The sequence below is a fragment of the Thermobia domestica genome, chromosome 2, assembly GCF_964235325.1.
Source record: "Thermobia domestica chromosome 2, izTheDome1.hap1.1, whole genome shotgun sequence".
NCBI lineage: Eukaryota > Metazoa > Arthropoda > Insecta > Zygentoma > Lepismatidae > Thermobia > Thermobia domestica.
This window is the reverse complement of record NC_137455.1, coordinates 283,540,677-283,568,674: the sequence shown is the minus strand read 5'-3', so window position 1 is coordinate 283,568,674 and position 27,998 is coordinate 283,540,677. Positions and strand designations below refer to the sequence as shown.

The 27,998-nt window shown below is 34.4% G+C and overlaps 2 protein-coding genes across 9 annotated transcripts in view; one reads left to right on the top strand and one right to left on the bottom strand.

Annotated features, from left to right (window-relative positions):
* The window catches only part of mub (poly(rC)-binding protein mub), a 334,826-nt gene extending 324,261 nt beyond the window's left edge, over nt 1–10,565 (bottom strand). For 6 of the 8 annotated variants that reach the window (XM_081748796.1, XM_081748786.1, XM_081748792.1 and 3 more), the window contains exon 1: nt 10,156–10,313. The gene's annotated coding sequence lies outside the window, so the exon portion shown is untranslated. Of the gene's footprint in view, nt 1–10,155; nt 10,314–10,427 lie in introns of those variants that run through there. The other 2 variants (XM_081748789.1, XM_081748787.1) reach the window with 2 other exon arrangements.
* Nucleotides 10,566–10,722: 157 nt separating this feature from the next.
* The window catches only part of mal (molybdenum cofactor sulfurase), a 177,594-nt gene continuing 160,318 nt past the window's right edge, over nt 10,723–27,998 (top strand). The window contains exon 1 of the mRNA XM_081748785.1: nt 10,723–10,929. Within this exon, the coding sequence (XP_081604911.1) occupies nt 10,857–10,929 (73 nt within the window). The 5' untranslated portion in view covers nt 10,723–10,856. The remainder of the gene's footprint in view (nt 10,930–27,998) is intronic.

Genomic DNA, 27,998 nt, shown 5'->3' with positions numbered 1-27,998 from the left:
GCGACCCGATCCATATAGTGAATGAAACTATTTACGACCGTATCTTCAGCGAAACACGATTCATTCTCCAATATTAATTCTTCAGAAGCCCAGGTCGCCATATCAGAGAAACAAGCTCTTTAAAAAAAGTGGGGAAAACATTACCATGTATTAGGACAATTAATATATATATGGTCAGCAGCAGTCCAACATACTGAAGACGAAGTCAAAGGCAATTATACTTGTTAATTTTCAAGTATTAACATTCCTTAAAAACACGACAAATTTCCTATTCTTGTATAGGTCCAGGAATAATCGTCATTTCATGTCAAATGAATCATACAGGATTTGCATACACATGATTTCAAATTCTTAAATTTAAGCAGAATAATTGATATTTTAATGTTAATATTTATATTCAATTATTGACACCAATAATGAGCCTTTTATAACACCTTTCGAAATCTTGTCAACAGTCGATTTAATAGCAGCACAATTTTATCTTATCCTCTTTTCTTGTGCTCATAAACAAAATCTTGTCATCAGCTTTTTATTTTACTGACATGATTTACCTAAAATCGAATTTTCTGCCTAACTAAAAAGATCATTTCTAGACAATGATTCAATAGGTTTGTCTTATATCAACTGTTACATATACTCGCATTATCATTTTCTCAGCCTTCCTATAAAAGTAACTCTCTTGAAGGAATGACTAACGGCTCAAAATTAACTGGTGATATGTTACGTAGAAACATGACAGTAGAAATTCTGCCAATTTCATTACCGAAAAAAATAAAATGATAGTAAATACAGATTTACTATTTAACAGCTGGTTTGAATTTAAGGAAACCTGCATACTAACGTAAGTGAAACTTTCAGTACTGTGCTGCTTCTGCAAGCCAGAACCAATTTTTATTATTATTATTATTTTTCAGTTTTAGTTTTTTAGATCTAAATTCGATCCTAGGCAAACCAAATCCCCTCACAACACGATTTTACTACTTTTTCACTAACAGAAATGAAAATAAAAACTATATACTTTAATGTAGTAGGTTATTCACACATTCTCTTTTTCTTCAGCAAATTATTGTCCTTTATTATATAATTAATTTGAAACAATATACATTCGACTCTGAATATCCTTATCTTAAAACCCAGTGTTTTATTTACTTTTAGTTTGCATGTACACAGAACTCTACTGAAATAAGGTCACAACCTGGCAGTTACCAGAAAATTAAAAGTGCTCTTTCAAAAGTCATCCGTTATAAGCGTGACTATATATCCATAAACATTCGAGATGCTTTACAGCGGAAACCGAGATTCAATACTTAACCTTTGACACGATGAATACGGAGAATACATGCTGGACTGCTACTGAAAGGTTTAATTCAATCATGAGAGCAAGGAAGTAAACAATATCAGGTTACATAAACGAAAGGAATACATTAGTTTTAATTCAAACTGTCGGTGTGGTAATGGTCTATGGAAAAATAATCACCACTGCAAACTTAAGCTACCCAAGCAAATCAGTTCACTACACAAAACTATAGTTTAAGTCAAGCCTTTTCTCACTCTTAATTGAACTATTCTGTAATAATTTACATCAAAATAAAATATGCATTATATAACAATGAGGTAGTTTTGATACCTTGAACTTGTCATTTTTTTTCAACACAGTGAAATTATCTTGAATTATACGGTACATCATCTTACTTCTTCAATCTACTGAGGTTGTCTATTCGTATCTACTGTACGACTGCATTTCACGGCTTAACAATAACAATAATAAATATACATTACTAATACAACAAGAACCTATAACAGTCCATATGACAAATTTCACAGTACTAACCCGCAACGCATAAAGAGCCCTTGATGGTAATATTCATTACAAAATAACACGTTGTACTAACGGAAATTATATTAAGATCTACCCAACTAGAATAAAATAATAATTTCGTACCAGAGTTGGTGTGACGTAACATTTTACTGTTCTTGCTTGAATATGTGTTTATCAACCCAATAATCCTCTATATCCGAATGAATTACAATACTTGCAGCTTATGGTCACGTTGATCAGCTCAAAGATAAAATACTCATAAAAGATGGTTTAATGAAATAGAACTAACCCAAAGTACTTTCCAAAACAGAACACACTGTCCATAGAACCTGAGCTTAATATTTTGTATCTGCTGAATGACTACACTAACACTTCAAATTGCACCAAATTATTTTCCAATCACGTCTATCGATGACTGTGGCCATATCGCAAAATTATGTATAATGCCATTTTAAAAATAAACTATGCTTTGATGATGAAAAATAATTTAATCTGCATGAATGAGGCCCTAAGTAGAGAACTTACTCCATGTGTGACTTAACCTCAATCGTCCTTACATGGTGAAAACAATTTTTAATTTATAATTAGACGCTGCAACTCCAATCGTACAAGTTAATTTTTTAAAGATACTATTAAAAATAAATATTTAAAAACAAAACTTGCACTGGGTACGTGATATCAAACACGTACTTTCTTTTTCAACATTTCTCTATTTCCTTAAAAATTCTTCCCACTTCCACTATGATTTATTCCAGATAAGCTAATAAATCAAATAAGTTTTCTCCCCACCACGTACACGCACATATTCTGATAAACGTGAACTGTAGTGTTTTCCTTCCCATGTCAACCCCTGAACACGGACGTACAGAATATAAAATTAAAAGAATTATAATTAATTCTTTTGTAACTTACAGGAAGTTTAAGGTTCGAAGCAAGCAGGAAAGGGCTAGAAAACCTTGAACCTGGGGGTGAGTGCTATTCGAAATTCTGGTTATTACTTACGTAAGTAAATGCCAAACTAAAACACAGTTAACACACTAAGCAAAGCTATGTGATAATATATTTAAAAAAAAAAAATCATGTAAATTTCAATACAGTAACTGTGTCTTCATCAGACCTCCACTCCTTGGGAAGGAATAGAAATATGATGACGCAGTTAGTGTTGAAACTTTTTTTTTTTTTTTTTCACATATCACATAGCCTTGCTCAATGTGTTCCTGTGTTTTAGTTTGACAATAGAAACAAGGTCTGATAGAATAGTTAAGTAAATGTGTACTACATTTTTAAATTTACACAAAATTTCATAAAGATATGTATTTATAATTGGTCATTTAGTTCCCTTTAAAGAAATACTTTTTTTTTCTCTCTCAGCACCAATCCTAATTCATCAATAAACCCCAAATACATTTATAGATGACTTTTTGAAAATAATAAGAAAATTTAACTAAAGCCATGCCTTGGATCCCCACTGAACTCCACCTGTACGAAATGAGTGATTTCAGCCAACTCCAAATTTTACGCGAACCGATACTGGAATAAGTAAAACAAGCTGGATGCTTTCTCTGAATTATTGTAGTAAGTTTGCATTTCATTATTTACTATTCTTATTGCGCCTAAGAGATATCTTCCCAAAACTTTTCCATTATTAATATTCAATTTTAGATTTACCTTCGAATTTCTACTATCCTCAAGTTAACCTGCACTTGACTGATTTCTCACACTCTGAAAGAAGCGTTCTTGAATAATATTTTAAGTGCTTCCGGCAGACACTTTTTCTTCAGGACTTAGAATTTTCTTCTATTCAGGTCTTCACATAGTTTTTGTAACTACAATGGTGTGCATACATATATACAAAGTTTTTTCAATATAGTATAATTTGGTTACTGCACTACTGCACTGCAACTAAATTGAAACCTGTTGTACGCATCTTTTTCTGTAAATTTTCCAACATCCATCGATTGAAAGACATAAAAGTATGCACGGCATAGATTTTTAAAATCAGAAGGAACAGGTTTTTTGATTTGGTTGTTAGTATACTAACCAAATTATATTATATCGAAAAGAAACTTGTATCCATACACATCAGTGTAGTTACAAAAACTAAGTGAAGACCTATTATTCACGAGAGTTGTTAATTATTATTCATTCTACATGTTCCTCACCTCCTAAATTCCTCTGTCAGCAACTTCATTTCATTATGTCGCGAAATTTTAAACTTAAAAAAAAAAAAAAAAAAAAAAAATCATGAAGTATTTAATAATTAGTTAAATTTTGAGAAAGACTGCCAGTGAACGCCCCCAGCGGGAACAACAATGCTCAGTACTACAAGGAGTCACTACTTTAGAGAAATTCGTACGCTTACACTATTCTATATAGCAATGTGCTTATTGCATCCTTGGTTCTCTTCTTAGTTTATGTTAATATTGAAAAAGAGAAGCAAGAATGCAAAGGTAATCACATTGCTACAGTATACATTAAAATCTATTACGCAGCATCCATCAACAATCTTACACCATTATAATTTATATTATTAATAAAAAAAAAATCGAACAAGTGCCAGAATGTTGTGAGTATTCAGTGAAGCGTTTAGTCTGTCAAAACAGACTGGGAATTATGGGACTAAGGACACTAACTTGTTCATATACGAACAAACTTCTCACCTGACGTCCAGCAGATCCTTCAATTACACTCACTGAAACTACCTTGCCAGTCGAAAATACTAATTTGTAAGCAACAATTTTTATATATTTGTAACCAGAGCAAAGTAACCTATTATTGTACTTTAAAAACAGACATATTTTATAGCCCCAGTTACGTCAGTTATCTTTCAAGTTATATAAGTACATTTAACGAACAATACACACACAAGGAATCGCAATAATCAAATGCCATAAACAGAAACAGAAGTAGCAATTTTATTGTCGAAGAAGAAAAACTGAATAGTTTTTAAACAGGCCTACTGCAAATATTTATACACTTCGAGCTCAGGAAACACTGAGACGATTGTGAAAAAGTTACTTCAGACAGTATAACCACAGGAAGGAAACTGGGTACTCAACTTTGTTTCAGGTTAATTTGTTTATACATTCAGCAAGTTAGTATCCTTAACCAATAATAGATGAATAGGGACGTGGAGTTTTAGTTTTATTTTTTTCCCTGAAATTTGTGTTATTTCTTGCCCAAAATCGAATTTATTTTTCGCGATTTAATAGAAGCAAATAGGAAGTTATTGGCTATATTCTGTAACAGTTTTGAAAAACAAATATATTGTAAACAGAGAAAGTGATCTGTGAAAGCCAATTATTAAAAAAAATAATATTTTTGGACTTGCCATTTGAGAAAAAAAAGAAATAGCTCGATATTCCTCCTAAACTTGGATTTATTTAATGTATGATTTGGATACATATATCGACTGTATCGATACATATATAAACTACACTGCAGTGTTTAACATTTTTTTTAATTAAAAAAAAAAAATCACAATATACTTGTTTAAAACTCAATTCATATCATTATCAACACACATTTTCACTTCATGGTGAATTTATAGTTTCATCAATGTTTCTTTAAAAAAAAAAAAAATCTCAATAGTCTTTGTATCGTAACTGAGTTGTATTCTGATAAGTACCAACATTGGAAGCTGGCAATGATACTGCTTCAAGATCACAGGCAGCGAAATCTCAGGAGCAAACTTTCACTAACCAACCGATCTAAGAATAACAAGACTGATGGTTTTCTGTAAATCACACTTTGTTGCAAAGGAAACTTGCGTTATTTTTATTAGTATTACCGAACAACATGACGATTTCGCGAATCTATCGTTTTATGCAGTGCATTTCGGTGTTATTTTTAAAAAAGAGTCGAATCCGCGTTATTTCGCGATTTAAAAACACCAAAAACGGGCCTTCTTTCATACATTTAGGTATAACTATATATTTACCTTTGCCTTTTTCAAGTTTTCGACGTTATCATTAAAACGAAAACTTCACGTCCCTAACCATAGGCACTAAGACTTTTCAACTAACAAGATTCTATGATCAAAATTGTGATGAATTTGATCAAATATTCTCTCCTATACAGGAACTGCTCTTACTTTCCTTTGTAACTTGCTAAATGTGATTGACATAGCGGGAGTCCCGAGCTCCATCCCCAGTGGGAGCTCATGTAGTTCGGAACCCGCGCTAAGTTTAGTGCTCCAAACTGTTTGAACTCGAAATCAACCAAAATATAAGGGGAGGTTTACTTTATATCGATGATCACAATTTAAACTGTACAACTGCCGAAGAGGAATTCACATAACCTTATGTAATTCTCCTACGAGCTAAACTGCTGCGTTGCGTTGGAAAAGGTTTCTGAAAATTTCCATAAATAACACTGTTCCCAACTTTGTGGATATTCACTACTACTATAGCTAGATCAAATATTTACGAATTTAATGTCACAGATATGACTTAATAACAGAGCCTTGCCTCCCCAAACTTTTCCGGTAAATGTAACCTGACCAGATAATAAGTACAAGGGCATATGTTACTAAAAACGATGACAGGTTATAAACACATTATGTAAACTTTTTCACTTTCAATTTAAATGAGACAGATGATTAATATAAGTAAATGACTATGAAATGGTGAAATGAGTGCGTGATAGAGAATGAAAAAACCAACACATACAATGTTATACACCACGAACTCAAATAGCGTGGTGGTGTCGAACTAAGAGCCATTATGGGAGGAATCCTCTTCTGAATGAAAAGCAACTTATAGTTTGATAATCAACATCAGTTGAAAGGTTGAAAAATTCGTGATGACCGCTCCGCTAGCCAAGCAACATAATTAACACCATCCAAACTTTCCACTCCCTTAAAACTTGTCCCATGTAAGTTGTCCTGATGAACCAATGAAATATGTTTCAGTTCTGTACATATATAATATAAACACGTATTATCCCGATGTAAGTGAACGGTTCAAAAAACAATCACCTAGCTAAATTAAATACAAGGGTGGGTGGGTGTGTGTGAGTGCCGAAAATAAATGCAAATTCTACAGTACATGAAAGTGCACAATAAGAATATGAATCGAAAGGAACAATATTTGAGTATACACCAGAGAGAAAGAACAAACTCATTTATGGTGATGCCTCCTACTAAAATGGTAAGGTAGGTATATAAATAATGCAAGCGTCATTACAATATAATCCTACATTAAAAAAAAAAAAAAAAAAAATTACAATACACGCTCCAACTGCACATCGGTAAGTAGGACCGGTTTAGAAGGACAGAGCACAATAGGATTGGGTTCGGTTAGGGAACTTTGACCCTACACTCTTAAAATTAATTGAGTGCAATTTCACATGTCTGCGTGAGGATACCAACTGTAGGCGGATATTAACAAGTTACCCCAAAGGAAATTAGGGAAGATTCTGAACACACGTCCCCTTTATAAAACTAATGAAATAAATTTTACGTATCTTGTATCGGGTCCTTTCGTTCTTTATTCTTTTCTTTAAGTTTTTGAATTCACTTTTCTCTCGCTGAATTATATTATTACCAAACTTCAATCTTTGAACAGCCCATTACAATGTTTTACTTTACCACACTAGTCATACGTAGGTCTATTGCTTTATATATGCTGTAAAAATAATGATTTACTTAATTATAACTTTAGATAAATGAAGTTTTTGTTACTACTTTGATTGTATGTTCACAAATTTTAATTTAGTTTGCTTTTTATTTTATTCGAAATTCCATTGTTTCGTTCTCGTATTCGGAGTCGGTGTTGAACTGTCCATTGGCGGACGTGGTATGTGATTGTACTGTGAACCGGTCGAAGTATTTATATATGGCAATATACTACTCTACACCTCGTGTGTTCTTTGTACATTTTATAGTTTCCTTCAGTGTCCTTTTGCTTGACTGAGTAAGAATGCACTTTGAGAAGAACAAGTTATTTTGGTTATCTTTTAGTTTCTCGCCAATCTTGAAAACATAAGACCTTCAGTGTTACACACTTCATAAAATATAACTGAGCGAGAGACGGGGGTTAAAAGCCCCGCAAATCTCGTTTTAGTATTCGTTCCTATGAATCTTCTGCCCACAGTGCACTTTTGCCCTTGATTAATGTGCGTCTGGGTTTTCTTTTCTTATATTTTTATTTTATTATTATTATTTTTTGCATAGTGTGGTGTTTTTTGAAATTTATTTGTTCGTAATTGGTATATTGTTTCGCATTGTTTGATGTTATTGATGTCCCCGGTTGTTTTATTTGTTAGAGCGAGTTGGGTGAATTACGACAAAATAAATTCGAAATTATTAATTAACCAAATTCGACTTGCATGAAGAATTTCTTCTAATAACATACATTCTAAAATAACAAGTTTAAGGGATGTTGGGGGGATCTGCCCCCACCGTTATTTTATACTTTAGATTACGGGAAGAAATCCTTTTATGCAAGTAGTATTTTGGTTAGTTAGCGGTAATAGTTTAAAATAGTTTACTTTGTCGTAATTCACCTAACTTGGCCTTCGGGTCATGGACCTGGCCCAATACTTTTAAAACCTTGCCGTAAATTATTATACATTCACATTAAGAACTCGTGTGCACCTCTTCAAAGCACTTGGAGTCAAGAGACTTCAAACAGAACCTAGTCCTACGCCCTCGACCTCTTTGTTACTCGGCTACTTCAGCCCTCTGACACAATCTGCAGTAGATTACAAGGGTTCACTCCAGCAGACGCTTGTACCAAACAGAAAATTTATTGACAAAATACGACGGGAAACATAAATATTGTGAAAGGAATGAGCACGAATATAAGTGATTACTCAGTGTACAGCATATTTAAATAAATTTCGAGCAATAGTGAAGATATTGTATGTTTCAGTGTGCGCTTACACTATCCTCGGTCATTCGTATACCTTCCGTCGCTGACACGCCTACCTCCTACGGCCTCACTCCTTCACTACAACTCTGGCCCCCTTCTGTGCTCCTCGCGTGACTCGGTTAGAAAGCAATTGTACTTTAGAGGACGGACCTGACTCAATGTGACCTGAAGGCATTAGATACCGTTTAAAAAAAAAAGGCTAAAATTTAATGTTAGTGCAGCTAAATTCACATGTACAAGGGTACATACTGTCCATTCGCCGACAATTATTACATACGATCTACTCTCGAAGGACATATTGTTTCTATTATGAAGTAACTTCCTAGTGATTTTTCGCAAACGACGACTGACACCGTTTTCCAAACGGTAACGATGACTAGCACACGAGAAGTAGAAGCTTTAATTTGTATAAACACAAACAAAACATTTGTTAAGCAAAACAATATATTCACACGTGTTAGTTTGCGAAACTGTAACACATATGTGGTTTATGTGAATATATTGTTTTGCTCAGCACGTTTGTTTGTGTTTACAAAGATACCAGAATATTTCACTTATTAAGTAGCTTAAAAATGGAATTTCTCATCGTTTGGCACCCATCACATAATTACGTAGTAACTATGTTATATTACGTCCTGGGTACCCTCTGTGTACACTGAGTTTAAAAGAGTTGTAAGTTACAGGTATAAATACAGAATACAAATATATTCCATAAAACCTACAGCGGGAAAAACATCAATCGACTTGTGCTAGGTTGCCCTTTAAAAAAAAATCACGAACTACATCTAACGATGCCCGTACTGCTTCTGTAGGGAGCAGGCACGTCAACGACGGTGTGTATGCGCATAAACCAGGATGTTCAATTTACACGCTCCACCGTAAACAAGAGAACGATGCATCAGCTATACGAAACCTTTTCATTATGCTTTGTTTATTGTAAACGTTTCGTCTCTTTAAGTATTTCTGTTCAATATGCGCGGAACAAAACTCGATACCGGTATTACACAAATTAGTTTCAAAATATCGCCCGAAATGTTACTTTGAACCATTAACCTGAGGTTTCCACATAAAAGCAATTAAATTATTACCAGTTCCGGCAAGTATTTACGCCTTCTACCATAATGTTCATAATTACATCCTAAACCGTTACAACTGACTTCTACCGAAAGCGAGCATGTGACACTACATCCATCCATTACTATGGTAAGCCCTTTACTTCAAATAAATATTGCACAATCATTCTCTCTTGTCGTGGGATGCATTATCTACACACTTAAACCAACTCAATTCTACATTTGCCTTAAATTTTATTACAGAAAACGCGCCATTCCTCTGCCTAAAAAACAAGAAAAAAAAACCATGGCGGTACTAGCCAAGGTAGCTTGGTTTGCAAGTGGCTTTGTAAACGGGATTAATGTTAGAATTCACAACGACTCAGGTAGGAAAAGTTATTGAACATACCTTGATATACTGAGGAAAAACTGGCGGGTGCGGGAAATACCAGGAATACTCTGGGAACTTAGTAGCGGGTCTTAATATGAAGGTCTAGGTTTGCAACCTGGCACCGCAGATTCCAAGGACAATAGCAGCCAACGTCCTTCTTCACTCCCCCGCTAGAGTGCGTTCAAGTTTGCCTGATTAATTCGATCACCTATTTTGATTAATACATACTCTTAAATATATTATACTAATATGTTCAATAATTACACTATTAGATATTCAATGGTTCTTACCTTATCTTAAGAAAATCAAATTAACTGAGGAACTATATTTTTGCCACATGGTATATTTTCCGTATCATGCGCAGAAGAGATAATTTCGCGGAGCTTAAAATTCGCTTTTGTAAATTACTTGAAATTTTACTTTGCATATTGATCGACTTACTTCCTAGATCAGTAATAATCAGAAATACTACATAAATATATTTTGAAGGCCTAGCTGAAGTGATACTTTACAATAACAATAAAAATAAACAAATACTACTTTTGACCATAGTTGCCGAGAAAATTTCTCTTCCTTTACGAAAACAAAAACTATCAGTCATGTGTGTCAGTGAGTGCATGATTATAAAATTGTATATAAAAGCAGTGATTGTTCTATTACAACTTCAGTAGTTTCCTTAACATAAAATAGGAAAAGCTTTCATTGACATCAATTATAATATGTTTTCTTATGAAGAAGTTTACAACGACGATGTGCTGCAAACACTTTCCGAGGAGTTTTCAAGATTACGCGGTGAGTGAAAATAAAAACTACACAGTACTTTTGTATAAAACTATGAGTTTGCTGAACAATATTTATATTTTATACCTCAAAATATTTCTAATGTTTTTTACAAGTATAGTTTACATATTTTTGGTGAAGTCACCTCGTTAGAGTAAGTCGTTTGAGTACAATTGTAAGCTTGCTTCTTTGGACGATATATTCAAATAAGAGGCGGTGCTTACGAAAAAAAAATATTTTGGTGTTAAATGAAATGTTAGTTTGTGCCTTCTGGTTTTTATTGAATTTTTATGACCTGTAAATTTAAAGGAAATGATTTAATTTCACATAGAATGAAGGAAACCTCTTATAATTTTGGAAGCTGGACAAGGGATTCCCCGCTTGTTGCGATTATATACTTGTCTTCTTCCCCTCTTGTCAAAACTATGCGCAGTTTTCTGCTGTTATTATATAACCGAGCCAAGTATTAGGTTTCCCCAACCGATGGAGTGTCGCGTAGATCCGTGGGATGTTTCGAAATCTTAAAATTTAAAAATAAATTTGTGCCATCTTGAGGCCTTAAGCTTATAATTTGTAGGACACTTTTTTTTCTACTGTGGAGTCTTTAATAACCAATTAAAGCAGTTACGACGGGAGAGAGCAGTTATTTTATGTATAACAAAAGTAGCAGTTTTATATTATTTGATTTACCTTACAATACAAGATGTCTGGAGGAGCGGACGATGCCTTCTGAGGGTGCCTTCCCCTATACCCCTTGCCTTCCTCTAGCGTCGTCTGACTTCAAAGGAAACTGTAGCATCTAACACACATAACTGCAGGACAGTGCTCAGTTGCAAGGTTTGGCGTTCCCCTGGGTTTCAAGTACTCAATTTATTTATTTTAAGGAAAAGTATGATTTTTGTATACATTAATACAGTAACTGTTCATTTTTCTCATAATATACTGCTTAAGGGGAAGGAAATTAAACTCCGAAACCATCACTTACGTCTGTCACTGGTTGTAAAGCATTTCGTGAAATGAAACTTCAAATTTATTAATTTCTACTTCAGGTTTTAATATTAACTTTAGTTATTAGCCACTGTAAGGAGATGTGTCCCCCGCCCCCAAAGAAATCTTGGGTAGGAAATTGAAAAGATAGAGCTGGAAATACTAACCGTATATATAATGTTTTATTGGTAAGTCAAGATAGTGAGGATAAAAGGAAGTCTTCTCCCTAATGTTACAATCATATTCCACTTCGTTCCTTTCTTCTTTCGAAAGGGAATGGTTTGGGACGTACGCAGGGGTAGGTCCTGGGTGTCCGGACATCCTTCTCACGAAATAAATTCCTGTGTACGTCCCTCGAAGATGATACTATTTTATCCGTATCATCCTTAAAATATATAATAATATGGTCTATTTAATGGCTATGAGCACAACATATACTACTACTGCTAAACAAATTATTGGAGATCAAGATGCCGCCGGATAGTTAGGTAATTGAGCGCCATGCTTTTTCTTATTTCATTTTTAATTTACTAATCAATTTTACTTTTAGACAAAAACTAAATGTCTTTTTTTTTTACATACAAAAACTTTTAGACAAAAACATAATTTCTATATGTCCGGCATCTCTATCCCCTAGTATTTTTACTATATTAGTTTAAAAACAATTCTACCTAGAACAGGCCAATTCATCCATGTTAGAACGGGCCATCTTTTTATTGATAATTTTATCAGAAAATAATTAAAACAAAACTAGCGAAACAGTTGACTGGACCTTAAGACAGCGACTACCTTTATAAAATCATCCGTAACGGATATAACTGGTAGTGGAAACAATTTATATCTATTTATAGGCTTGTGTTTTCTAATTACTAATTCTATGTAAGCACTTCCATTTTTGATCTATTTCATCTCTTACATATCTACGGTTCCCAGACGTTCCGTTTTACTTGGGACAGTCCCGGATTTGCTCATATGCAGTCGTTCTTTCAGAAAGAAATGTTCCGGGGAGGCACTGCTGTAACTATTCTATTTATTATTATATTGTAGGCGTATAATTTTGGTCTCCTCCGGGGAGGCACTCTCAGAGTTCCGGGGCAGTGTCCCCCCCCCAAAAAAATAACAGGACTGGAAGAAACACTGCTCATATGTTTGTTGAAAGCTCCAAATGTCCCGGTTTATCCAAAACTTAAGTAATATCATTCGTCTGATTTTTTTAAATGCTGCTTTTGTTAGTCACTTGTGGTTGTTTTTCATCATTATTTAATTAAATTTGATATTTGAGCAAAAAGGAAGAGCATAATTCTGACTATACTGTAAATTTTCGTAGAGTATCATATTTTATTTTGCTTTTTATTGTAAATATTGACAGATGTCAGGGCCGGTGCTAGAAGTTTTGCCGCACTGGGCGGTACTTTTACACGCTCCCCTTTATTGTTTTCTTTTTCAAATTTTGCCGCCCCTGTACTCTTTTCTTTTTTTCAAATTTTGCCGCCCTGGGCGGTGGCCCGGCTCGACCCCCCTCACGCCGGCTCTGCAAATGTCCCGATTTCTTCGTTTGGAAATGTCGGAAGCATGTACATACTGAAATTAAATAATTTACTTAAATGTAGTAAGAGAAAATAACTACAAAATCGAACAAATCATAGATACAGAGAAAGGTTGTATGTATAATTTTAATGGATGAAACAAATGCCTTTGTGGGTACAAGGTAGGAAATTATTTTACGTATTGTATATATATATGATCTAGAAAAAGAAGAAAGAATAGAAATATACACCCTGTTTCAAAAAGAATATACGTATTTCGAATGTATGTATTTATTAAACTTTAAGACATACGAATATGAAATTTTACACACATATTTACGAACCTCAAGTTCAAATTACAAATGTTCAATATGTCATCCATCAGCGACACAAAAATATCACATCGATACTCAAATTCCTCCCATACTCGGGCAAGCATGTCCTGCATCACTCATGTTATGGCAGTACGGATCCGGTTCTTCAATTCTTTCAGGTTCTGTGGGAGTGGTGGTACATAAACGTTGTCTTTAACGAAACTCCACAGGAAGAAGTCACAGTGTGACAAATCCGGTGACCGTGGAGGCCAGCTCAGACATGCTAAGTCGCCAGCTTCTTGATCACCAATCCAATGGTTCGGTAGGGTTTCATTCAGATACTCACGCACTTGGCGACTCCAGTGAGGGGGTGCCCTGCCTTGTTGAAAAATGAAGTTGTTTTCGTGCATCCTCGGAAACAACCAGTTTTGTAACATAGCAAGATACTGCTGACTGTTAACCGTGTTTCCATTAAAGAAGAATGGGCCGTAAACAGATGATCGGGATATCGCACAAAACACATTGACTTTGGGCGAATCTCGTGCATGTTCAATGACTGCATGTGGGTTCTGTAGACCCCAAATTCGAACATTTTGTTTGTTTACCTGACCACTAACACGGAAAGTCATCAGATGAAAACATTGCCGATGTGGACCAATGATTCGACAAAATCCTCGAACAACTATCAAGGACATTGAATCTACAGTGAACATTGCATCGCCAGCAGTAACAAAAATTCTTCATGATCATCTTCGGCTCAGGAAGGTTTCATCTCGTTGGGTGCCTCACACTTTGACTGAACAGCAGAAGCGCATGCGTATGGAATGAAGGCAATTCTCGATGCGTCTCTAACGTTATTACTGGTGATGAGACTTGGATCTATCAATTTGACCCTGAAAATAAACGCCAGTCTACAGTTTGGATCTTTCCAGACGAAAATCCACCCACGAAAGTGAAGCGACCGTGAAGTGTGGAGAAGAAGATGGTCGCAACTTTCTTCTCCAAATCTGGCCATGTTGCAACTGTTCCACTTGAAGAACAAAGGACTGTTACTGCTCAGTGGTACACCACTGTTTGCTTAACAAAAGTGTTCCAGAAGCTTCGGGAACGGCGTCCAAGAATTGGATTGCGTGACAATCCCTTTATAAACATCCAAGTGTGTGTCGTTCCACTTAGTGAGCAACTTTGTAACTTATAGGATACCACATAGATTTGCTGTGATGATTACTAAATTAATTAATAATCATAAATTTAGTATGAGGGATTAATTCCTCTCTTTCCAAATACAGTTTCTCCCAGGCTCGTGGCAGTCAGCACCTTCAAATTTGCAATCAGCGACAGTCGTGGCAATCAGCACCAATAATTGGCTGTGGCAGTCAGCACCCGTGGCAATCAGCACCTATCCTCCCGAGCAGCATCTCTGATGCTATCTGATCTTGTCCCAGGCGTCACAGGGAACTTCATAATCAACACATGAAATTCAGAAGATCATAATATGAAACTTTAAAGCAATATGGAGAAAGTAAACGGATTAAAAAAAAAAAAAAAAAAAAACTTTTCGCAGCTTTCCTTCATATTTTATTCAGGCCTAGGACTGACAATTGGCGTGTTTAAAAGCTGTGGAGCACTTTTGAGTCTCCTTGTCATATTACTTCATATGTGCAGTATATACAAGAGCTGCGGATAAGTTCAGTCAACTTGTCAAAATCTGATATATATATATATATATATATATATATATATATATATATATATATATATATATATATATATATATATATATATATATATATATATATATATATATATATAATAGCTGAATAGTTTCCATTGTCATAATTTAGGCCGTCTATCTATGGCCATAATCGAATTAATGAGAGTAGAAATACTATGGTCTGTGGTAATATGTTGCTCAAGATCAGATCAGATAACATCAGAGATGCTGCTTTGGAAAGGGGGCGGAGCTGACTAGAGCTTGAAGAAACACTTGCTTGACAGATGTGAAGAAAAAGAAGAACGATGTCCCTCTGAGATCGGAGTCAACCAATTACACTCTTACTAAATATGTTAATAGGTGTAATCAAACGATTTGTACAGGATCGAATGAGAGATTCAAATGAGATATATAGATTGAGCAGAGTTCGCGCATGAATTGTTTTTCACTTCTTGAAAGATTTTAATTCTTTGTGCTGAATACAGTACTTTCGATTAAGTTCAGTAATTCTGTATGTAAGACATATACTAAATATATGATAATGTAATAGCAAATTCGTTGTAATTTTTCCTGTAATATTTGTACCTTACATCAAAATTTAAAGGATGCCTTTGAAGTGAGAAATCACTGGTCGTCCAAAAGCCGGGAGACACATAGTCAGTTTCGGCGCCACTGCTGATGTGGCTTCCTTCTTGTAAAACTCTGGAGCCGCCTCTGATGTGTAGGGAAGTAAATCAGGAAAAATAATCGTAACAACATAGAACTAAAGGTGGAAAGGTTTGTCGCTATTCCCACAGGCCTAGTGCCTAGCTAAAGAATTACGACAAACGTTTATCAAACCTTTCGTTGAAGTTTAACGTCTCTTTTCAGCAACAAAGCTGTATGTTACATGAGCCTACAATTTACGGTGGAATCTGAACTACTGTAAACTTTCAATCCTCCTCACTATAAATCGAACCCGGCACCACACGCATAAAAGACAGGCGCGCTAGCCAGTAGACCAGCATTTTGTGCTGTATGGAGCAGAAAAATAATCATTATAAAAAGGCGACAAAAACTAGTAAATTGATTACTTCGAAGTTCAACTTTTCCTTTTACCATTATTATTATTATTATTATTATTATTATTATTATTATTATTATTATTATTATTATTATTATTATTATTATTATTATTATTATTATTATTATTATTATATTTTTTGAAAGAATACATTGGTGGCTAAACTGTGAATACTTCACACTTTTATGCACGAAATATGTAAAACAATCTGTGTCACGTTCGGATTTCCTTATTGTATTTTATAGCTGCATATTTACATAAGCATGCAAAATTCATATTTTATACATATTACATGCATTACAAACACTTTCTTCTGCATGTGGAACTCCCCTTGTTGCCTTTATACCGTCAACATTTCCAATACTACTCGTAACTAGTCACTTCTATACTTAACCGATTGATTAGATGAGATCAGAGTTGGGTGTGACAAAATAAACATTATATTATTTTTTTTTCGCAGACTTGTGTTTTCATTAGATCTGGAATGTTTTGTGTTAATAGTACAGTATTTTATACATTTAGTTCTCTATATTTTTTAATAAAAGTAGGGAAAAACAATACCAAAGTGTTTTGTCACAATTTGCCTCACAATGTGGCAGGTTGTGACTTCTGGGATTAAGTTGTGACAGTGACAAGTGTTTCTGTTATAATAAAACCATACATCACATTAAAAAAAAAAACTCTTTAAAATTGTTCTTAATAGTTAAAAATATTTTTCTAAGCTACTTTCTGATTGGGAGTGCAAATATAAGGCGAAAAGTTGAACACAGCTTATACGTGCCTAAATGTTATTTGACAGTTTTTTTTAATGAATAATCTGTTTTTGATTTTCAGATTGAATTTGAATTAGTGAATTTTAATTGAATTGAAAGATGATATGCTGAAATATCTTGGATTTTCAGTTCTTTCTTTTTTTTTCTTTCTTTCTTTTTTTTTGTGTGTGTGTGTGTGTGTGTGAAGGAATAAAGAAACCATTTTTACGTCGCTTTGTATAATGTTAATGGAATACTAAAGAATATATTAATGAAGACGATTTTAGTATAATTATTGTTTGAGATACACTGCTATGTCGTGCTCCCAGGTTAAATATTAGGCTATGCGTATTAGTAATCATGGTTGTTTGTGGTAAAGCGTTTTGAATACTTGCTTACCAGTTCAAGAAAAGTTGGATTTATGCAGATTGGGGTTGAGTAAACCCACGTTTAACTATAATTCTTATTTCTGATACTTTCCATTTTTAAAAAGCTACATTTGCATCTTTCGTAACTACTGCTCTAGTATGACTTAATATATGCATATGTCTTACATTTAAAATAATTACTACTACTACTACTACTACTACTAATAATAATAATAATAATAATAATAATAATAATAATATTCTGCGGTACTCACGCAGCAATTTTTATAGAGGGAGTTTGGCTACGGACAATATGATTTAAAGTACTCACCAACTACTTCTATAAAAATTGTTGCGGAAATACTACAGGATCTGAAACTTGGATATTTGGATAGAGCACATATTAGTTCCTAAATGAAGTTTTGACCCGACTACGATAGGTACCATAGTATTGGAGCTATGAACGTATATAATTAATTTTTTCATGTTTTCTTCAGCCTATAACTCCGAAATGAGTAAACAAATCCTCAGTTAGTCCACAAAATAGCCGATAAAGGACACACATCGACACAAAATGCTTTTGAACAATTTTTATTCACAGTACACATACAATTATTATGATTTAATAAACAGTAATTTTCTGTATTCAGAAGTTTGTTGGTTTATTCATTCACAAACCAGGGGCGGATTCAGTACGGACTTCTGGGAGAGGCGGTGGGTTGTAATACTGCTACTTAGAGTACTTTTAAGAGTTCCAAACTCTGGGATGGGTTTTATTTATATACATAAAATAAGAAAGTTTCCTCTTCTGGTGGGAGAGACGATCGCCCCCTCCCTGGATTCGCCCCTGTCACACACACACAAAAAAAAAACTGACAACTTTTTGTTCTTTTTCCTCTTCTTTATTTGAAAACCACAGGTGAAAAAGCTGGTAACCTCGAAAACGACCATAAAAAGTGTAGTTTGTATGGACTAAATCCCACAGTAAGGCTAGTCACTAAGAAATTTAATGCTAAAGATTTCGCCTACAGGGGAAAAACGAGGTAAGTCAGTGAGAAACGGTGTCTTCCCGTTTGGCCTTTTCCCATTGCGCCTTAAGCCTGTTCTCATGATTTCAGGTTATGATGCTGAGATAGTGTATGTTAATTTGATTGTAAGGCGAAACGGGAATTCCCGTTCCGCCTTTTCCCGTTTCGCCTTACACCAAGGAAGGGGATTTTCAGATTATGATAGGAAAATTTAGTGTCATTTTGCAAAACATTTATAAGGCTAGTAATATTCACGTTTGAACAAATAAAACATCGTATAATCAAAGTAAGTATTCAGAGTAATGTTTTATTTGCGTCATTGTTTAAAAAAAAAAGTTTAATTAAACCTTAATTCAAAGCGAGTGAGAGGTATGGTTATGCCTATGTTATGGTTATGACTATGTTGGCCAATAGCTTAGGAAAGACTTAAAATAAAATATTGGCTGAAGAAATACACCAAAATAAACATAAATATACTGTATAATACTTCTATTACTATTTCGACGGACTACCTGCGTCTTATACAAACATACTGTATGTTACACACTGAAGCAATTGCTTTTGCAGCCATGTACAAAAGGTAACCAAGAAAGTTATGTCGCTTGTTGTGAACGTTTGGGTTCAATTGGCCCTCTCACCGTGAGTTGAATATGAAAGGAGAAAAGGTAAAGGTCAGCTGTTGGTGTGGGAATATCCAAGATACTATCTAGTTGTGGCAGTTCAGTTACACCATGAACTTCTCTAAGGACAAAGTGAACATGGGATATCCACAAAGCGTCATAAGAACATGTATGATGTACGAGTTCAAATTGGGGTCAAACGCCGATGCAACGGGACATAAGATATGCCAGGTCTTTGGTGAAAGTGTCGTTGCTACGCGAACAGTGCAGCGGTGGTTTAACAAGTTTAAGGACTTTAACGAAGACACACCACGTGCCGGAAGACCAATACATGTACGAAATGAAGATCTCCAGGTAGCAATTGACTCGAACAGTGGCCAGACATGTGAGGAACTTGGATTACAATTCAGTGTGAGTGGAGAAACCATTCGGCAGCACCTCCATCAACTTGGAAAGCACTACAAGTTGGATCGGTGGGTCTCACATGATTTGACTCTGGGCCTCAAGGCAATGTGAGCAGACACATATGTTTCTTTGCTGTCTCGTCTGAGGAAGGAGCCATTTCTTGACAGGGTGTTGACATGTGATGAGAAGTGGGTCCCTCACAAGCTCCTGACGAAGCTCCACAGCGCCGTCATCATTGGTTAGCATCCCATGAACCGGTTCAGAAACATCCGAAACCAGCACTGCACCAGAAGAAGGTCTTCCTGTGTGTTTGGTATACTACTCGCGGCATCGTGCATCAGGTACTACTACCAGCTGGTCAGAGCATCAATGGATTTTTGTACTGTCAGCAGTTGAGCCGAGTTCAAGAAAAACTCAAAACTCCGGAACCAGCACTTCTGAATCACAAAGGAGTCTTCCTGTTACAGGACAACGCAAGTCCCACGTGACTAGGATGACTCAGGACACCATTCTACGCCCTGGATGGAAAACACTATTGCATCTGCCATACTCCCCGGACATTGCACCGTCCGATTATTACCCATTCAATTCCTTGGACAATCACCTTAAAGAACACAAGTTCAAATCCCTAGTAGAGGTGCAAAATGGACTTGATACCTTCTTCGCTTCACGGTCCACCAAGTTCTGCCGCGATGGAATCCATGGCCTTCCAGAACGTTGACAGTTAGTCGTCGATGATGATGATGGGGACTATTTTTGATCTTACAGGTACGTCTTAGGTAACATATCAATGTTCAAAGGTGTTGGATGAAAATACGACAGAACTTTCTTGGTTACCTTTATATTTGTACCTCAAATAAGAAATAAGAAATGATAATGAGATAAGAAATGTACTTTGATCAAGTAGAATAACATTTTAAATTATACATTATGTTTTTATTGTTATTTATATATTTAATTCTACATATGTGGTTAGTGCTTTAATACTTGCTTATTTTAGACTTAAGAACAGTGAAATTCATGTAATTTCATATATTGATGCTGTTTCACATTATATCCACATAGAAACTTGATATGCTATTTTGGGTGTGATAATAAAATTTATGTTCTTTTAAGATATTTAAGTTTAATTTGTTTGAAATAGAAGGGAGATTGCAGTTGAGAATAAAATAAATTTCTCTTTGTTACAGATACGGAGTGATAATTCCCTTGTATGTTATAAGGCGAAACGGGAAAAGGCCAAACGGGAATTCCCGTTCCACCTTAAGATAACATCCTTATCGGTTGACTGTCAAAATATGTTTTGAGGGCATAAGGCGAAACGGTAAAAGGCCAAACGGGTATAAATCTGAAAAACAGGACAATTGTGTAAAGTTACAAACAACTGACAAAACTGACTTGCCTTCTTTTTCCTTTGTAGTCTTCATTTGTAATTGGAACTTTATAACAACATTTTCTTTAAGTACCATAATTTGTCTCAGAAACAAAAGAAGGACGACCAGGAATAATTGAGTGTTTACTGTTTATTTATTTATTTATTAATTTCATGTGACATTTATCAATGAAGAAAAAATGCATTTTTGCCTAAGCAATAGCCGAATTACAGAGACTTATTTGAAAGATAGGAAAATGCGTACATTAGAAAGTTTTCAGTTGTTCTTATAATGTGAATACTGCAATATTTACCTTATATGATTATTTTTCTAGACTAATATGAAATGGAAATTACAAAACAAAAGAAAAATGATTTTTAAGATCTCGAATACGAATGAACTATTAAAGGAAGGACGATAAAAAAAATAATTAAATAGAAGAATCCGAACAAAGAAAACTTATTTCTTTCTTTTTGCGAAAAACGATCTTTTCTTCGGAAAATAAATAACAAATGCTCGAAAAACTATTTTTAAAAAAAGATATATTTTCAAAAAGGGGAAAAACGAAAAACAAAATTTAGGAAAATCGGTAAAGACCCATCCGTAATAAAACCAGTGGCCAAATTTGATAAGTAATGATCTTAAGTTTGCTGATAACTACGGCGTGAATAGATCTGTACAGTTATAGATCTGTACAGTACAGTTATAGATCATCGTAATTTTCCATTGAAAAAAATGAATATTTTTAGTATAACGTCCCACGATTATACCCTTTAGACTAAAAGAGGCGGGTGATTAATGAAAGTTAATTATTGTGAAATTAATTTCTTGTACTATCCCACGGGGAATCGAACCCGAAACCACGTGCACGAAAGCTCACGCGCTAGCCATTAGACCAACGGGGAAGGCTAATTCTCTAAAGTTTTATTGTAGGTCATTTATATTGTTTTATTTTGTCAGAAGCTTTATAAAGAAACGAACAATTACAGTAGTTTAGATGCAGATAACAATCGAAACTAGACAAACAGAATAATGTCAGTCAGTGAGTGATTATATATTTATTCAATTTACTTGGACTGAACAAATAATGCGACAAATACAGCATTGTTTTAGTACTATGATATCATTACAGCTTCAGCGCTGATACAAGCCGCACAGTTGATTCAATTATGTTTCCGATTGTCTTTTGTTCTTTGACATGTGATCGATGTTCTACTGTTCTACAATATTCGAGGAGAAATAATAATACTACATTCATATCCTGTCACATTTTAACTTGTTACACTATTTTTCCTTGCTATAGATTTTATTGGAAACAATATATTTAGTGACAAGTAAATAAATAATGAAACAGTACATCTTTTAAGGATGATAAGCGATTGTCAGTTCATTGAACAGGGTTTTACTTTAGATAATTTCCTTGCCATTTGATTCGTAGTAAGTAAAACAATTAGTAACTAAATAATTAAATTGCAGCTAATGCATAAAAGAATATACCGAAATTCCTAAATGATTTACTCAATCGAATTAAGAATTAATACTTCATAAAATAATGTACACGTATGAGAGTCTTAAATTGAATCCGGCTTATAAACATGATAGCACATTATTCCTATATATACCAGGTATTGGCCTGAGTTTTATTATTATTATTATTTGATTTGAGTTTAGCGTACTTTTCAGCAGCAAAGCAAAGTGAGACGTGAATCTGCTGTTTAACGTGGGATTGAGCTTCCGTCGAGAACTGAACCCGGGTCTCCCGTGTCAAAGGCGCTTATGCTATTCACATACCCACGAGTAAATTCACGAGGTGTGGTGATTTCAAAAGTTTTCCTCCGGCTTGCAATACAAGGGAGTAAAAGTAGTGTTGCGGAGATGACCTATTCCTATTTCACTGAATGCCTTAGGCTACCGTTTATCAAACTGTGTTCCTCGAAGTCCTACCCTTGTGGCCCTTTTAAATTGAACATTGGTCAAAAAAGAACAGAAAAAGTGAAAATTAATTGAATAAATATCACATTATAGTTGAGAATATCAAACAGATATAAATTATACAGAATGATCAAAAAGTCACGCAACAGATCTTTCTGTTTTGCCTAAAGGCCTTCCAACACTGTAAACAATATTTTCAATGATCTTTCTGCCTAATTTCCGTTTTGCCTAATCTTTCGAGACAGCAAATTTTATGTAAAGAGTTTTTTTTTTGTAGAGAGAGAGAGAAATGCAGCTCCGAACTGCACTCCTCCTAGCGTGTTTCCATGCAGATCTGAATTTTATTTTAATGGCCGTAATAAGCTGTTTAGTAATTCTAACAGATTCTGTAAGAAGAATAACTATTTTTTTTTAAAAAAGTTTCATGATAAATTTTGAATGTTATGCTACTTGTTTTTGCGAAAAAAATAACTAGGATATAGTTCTGTTATTAGCAGTATTATTCACATATACTTTTGTAAATATAAATATGATTTGTGTAAATATTTCCAGGAAAATGGAAAATTGATTGACTCAGTTGGCAAGAAAGTCGTTTGATATTGTAACTGACTGAAACAAACACAAAACTAACTTACTTCGGCATATATCAAGTCATTTCACAACAAAATTTCTTTTGGATTTCCAGTTGTTTATTTTCAGCATGTTAATGCTCGCAATACTTAAAAGACGCCACAGTGTGCAATCCCAAGACATGTTTGGTCATATATTAAACAAACAATGGACGAGGATACATAAGGCAGCCCTTAATAGAGCCTTTGTCTTCTACACCACTTCCCTTTCTTGGCGTTGCACATGATTCTATACATGTAATATCATGTAGACCTATAATAATATACCAATGTAAATAGCAGGAATACAAAATATCACATATCCTCAATGTAACCAGTACAATTTGACACAAAACCTCATCATAACTTTTCTAAATGTAAACAGTACACAATCGCATCCACAAAGCCACCAAGTCCATTACACGCTATTTCAGCCTGCTTCTCAGTGATTTGATCTTTTGTTGAACTCGCCTATAAGTATGCTTTGATTCCTTCAGCTGTTTTTTACTATTATTAAAATTAACACAGAAGTATCACTTTCACTCTGTTCCTATTGTAGAAGCTGCACAAATGTAAAAATATTCATCACCACCACCACCATAGGTATTCTGCCATTATTAGCAGGTCACTTGCCGCAACTGAGAAGCTTCCATGTTCTATGGTATTCCGCTAACCTCTTCGTCTTGACGTACGACTTTTCTGTTCTGATTAAGTTCAATCAATTGTAGCCTCCTTCTCTTTCTTGCCACTACCCTCTAGTACGTCCCTCACTATATACAGTTCCTTCTTAGCCAATGTCCCCAACCAGTTTCTCTTCCTCTCCTTAATAATATCTAAAATTGTTCTTTTCTACCCCCACCATTTTAGACCCTCTCATTCGTTTTCAGCTGAGACCCAATTAATTCTCTCCATTTTTCTCCACACCTACATTTCGAATGCTTCCAGTCGTTTTTCATTATTTTAATGTAATGTTCATGCTTCTGCAAAAGCTTTAACCTCCTATCTTCGTTCTCATCACTTCGTTCTTTCATTCTGGTAAAGTCTCTGCCCAATCCTCTGCTCTCTATGAAGATTCTGTCCCTACTATCTTTTACACGACGAAAGATTAGAGTTTCCTCCTATTTTATCGTTACTTCTCTTTTTTGTGCATGTGGGTGCTGAGCATCCCACAAAAATTATGAGGGGAATTTGGTCGAGCACCGGAGCAACCCAGAGTCTGCACGCCGTACTACAATCTGAAGGACAGAAAGGCTACGTGCCAGAGTAGACTCGAGGATAATGTTGTTGAAGTAATACAAAGGTGACGAATTGGAAATTGAATTAAATCTCGCCTTTAACATCCCATGTGGGTGGTACATTAAAGTAAAAATGATGGAGGAATATGAATAGAATGAAGAAACTGAGATGAAGTCAGGAAACTCGGGAGTACTCACACACGTTATTGTTCGTCACATGGTTACATAATCACAACGATAGAACCACAGTCTTTGAACAAGATTAAGCGCCCCCACTGAGATATCATGCTGCCCCTTGGATTGTTTTAAAAGTGTATATAAAAAAAAGATTAAATGAAAATCTTTTAGTTTAACGTCCCACAATTATACCCGTTAGGCTAAGGGAGACAATAATTAATGCAAGTGAATGGTGATGATATAATTGGTGGAATGAGAATGCGGGAGGAAACGGAATTATTCCGAGGAAACCCTCTTATACGATGTTGTCCACCACAAACTTACTTGGCCGGGTATCGAACCAGGGACCCCATACACCAGAAGTAAGTGTCTACCACTTAGCCTCCGTCCTCCCCCCAATAAAAGTGTGAATTAAAAAACACGAAATGAAGGGGTTGCAGATTTTAAAATAATAATAATAATAATAAATAAGAATTTTTGGTCAAATATCTGAAATATAACTTTCGTGACTTTCACAATACTATCTGAAGCTTTTACTACATTATATGACGTCAAATATTTTATCACTAAAACTGTACCAATGATTATATTACGAAATTCTGCGATGTGTGTAACCTCCATGAACCAAATAATAAAAATAAGTTACATAATGCCAAATTCCTTTTTGTAAGGAAATATTACCGATAGTAGTTGAATGAATATCTTTCTCTCTCAGTATGCATTGCCTATGAAGGGCATGTAATTGTTTTACGCATCAGTGATAACGAAGCACAAATCTGTTTTCATGTTCTACGTTTCATTATTGTAGGCCTAATTGTCTACGTAGTACAGTGTCAATCATTGTCATTTTTATTTTATTTTATTTTATTTTATTTGGTGCTTATTTATTTATTTTTGGGTTTTATTTTCTACCATTCTGAACTCTAAATTAAAAAAGAATGATGAGGAATGAACTGTGCAATGGCTTTGTGTTGTGAACGAGAATCGAACCTATGAAAGATAGGTTATGCGATTGTCAGTCTTTTGCTGTGTACCGGTACACTTCTGCTCAGAAAAACCTAGACTACCTTCCAAAGACTGAAAAAAAAAAAAAAAAAGATTCTTTGGATCTGTGCTTACAGGGAAATTTATTTTCGCTCCATTCTGAGAGTAATATGCATAATCTTACAAGAGCAATAGACTATATTTACGTTGCCATCAAGTAAATATATAATTGCCATATAGAATACAATTATAACAGTTTACCAACATATAAATAGATAGATACAAGTTAAAACTTAGGGATGATACTGGTTGATTTAAGCCCGTAACGAACAGAATCAGCAACAAGGCTAGATACATACAGACAGAGCACTTTCGAAGTCATGCTTTCGTGGTTTTGTGGTAGGTGTCTCGAAGCTCTACAGAGCTACTTATTTTAGCATAGGTTCAAATCCTGCTTGCTAAAAATTATTTTTTGAAATAAAGACTGCTTTTTATTGCAACGAACATTCATGTATCATGCATGGATGCAAGAATATTATAAATTCATCACAGTTACGTAATTAAATCATACATATTAAACCAAATCACAAATCCTTCTTGTCTTGTCTCTAAAGTTCACGTGGTTCCGGATTCGATTCTTAGTGGGGTTTAATTTCACAATCAGTCATTTTCATTTTCACAATCATCATTTCATTTCTGTCTCCTTTTGTTTAATGGACATGTGTAATCTTTGGGCATTAAACTTAAAAAAATTCTTTTTTAAAATTAAATTTTCTTTTTCTTTAATATATATTCTTAAACAAAAAGCAATATGGAAAGATTATATCTAAATTATATTTATAGTATGGATTATTTTAGTACTACAAAACTTGTCAGTTACGTCTGCTAATGAAACATTGGCGTCACTTCCCGTCTCTAAAATACTTGTTCCGCCCCCTTTAGCCTAGCCGCATAACCGTTGGACGTAAAACTCAAAAAATTTCTAAAATACTTGTAAAGAAAAAAAAAGATTTTGACCCAGAATTCGTTATGGAGTAGTAATGTAGTGTTGTTCTTTATGTTGATTTACTAATAATGTGGAAAAAAGGTTCAGTATCCACCATTTGATTTATCAATAATAATAATAATAATAATAATAATAATAATAATAATAATAATAATAATAATAATAATAATAATAAAAGTAGTGCTGTATTATCGGATATTTAATATGCCAGGAAGCTTTAAATTAAAAAATCCAGTGATATAATTCAATGTGAGTCAAATTCTCTAGCATGTTTCAAAAGAGCAGTTTACAATTTATTGTTATTTAAGCAGGGTTGAATGGACACAGAGGCAGAAGAGCTAATAGAGAAGCTCGTCGTAAGGATATAAAATTTAACAATATTTGACATAATTTGAATGCAGTTTCTCTCAAAATCCTCATATACGAGTATATATATATATATATATATATATATATATATATATATATATATATATATATATATATATATATATATATATATATATATATATATATATATAATATGTAATTTCTGCATCTCAATGCACCCCCCCCCCCAAATTTACAGAGAGATCGGAGCCCTTGCATGTAACACGTATGTATTCTAGTGTAGCACTATAATATTTTGTGTGTGTGTGTGTGTGTGTGTGTGTGTGCAAGCGTCTGTTTCTTGTATTTTTTTCTTTTTCACTTCATATTTTTTTCCTATTGTAAACTATAGTCTGAATTTTGTATTTTGTATCTTGTTTATGTGATAAATAAGGCTTCATATAACCTTAACCTCGACATGTAAAACATGTAGAAATAAATAAACAAGTAAACTTTAAACTTTTGGGAGCAATGAATACTATAAGTTTGAAAAACCCTCCTTGTTGATCTAATCACCGCGCCGGTATCCATAGATTAGTAATCTCTAGCGTTTGGCTGCAGACTACGAGACCCTGTTTATCCTGGGTCCAAGTTCCATTGAAAAGCATGTGCACTTTTTA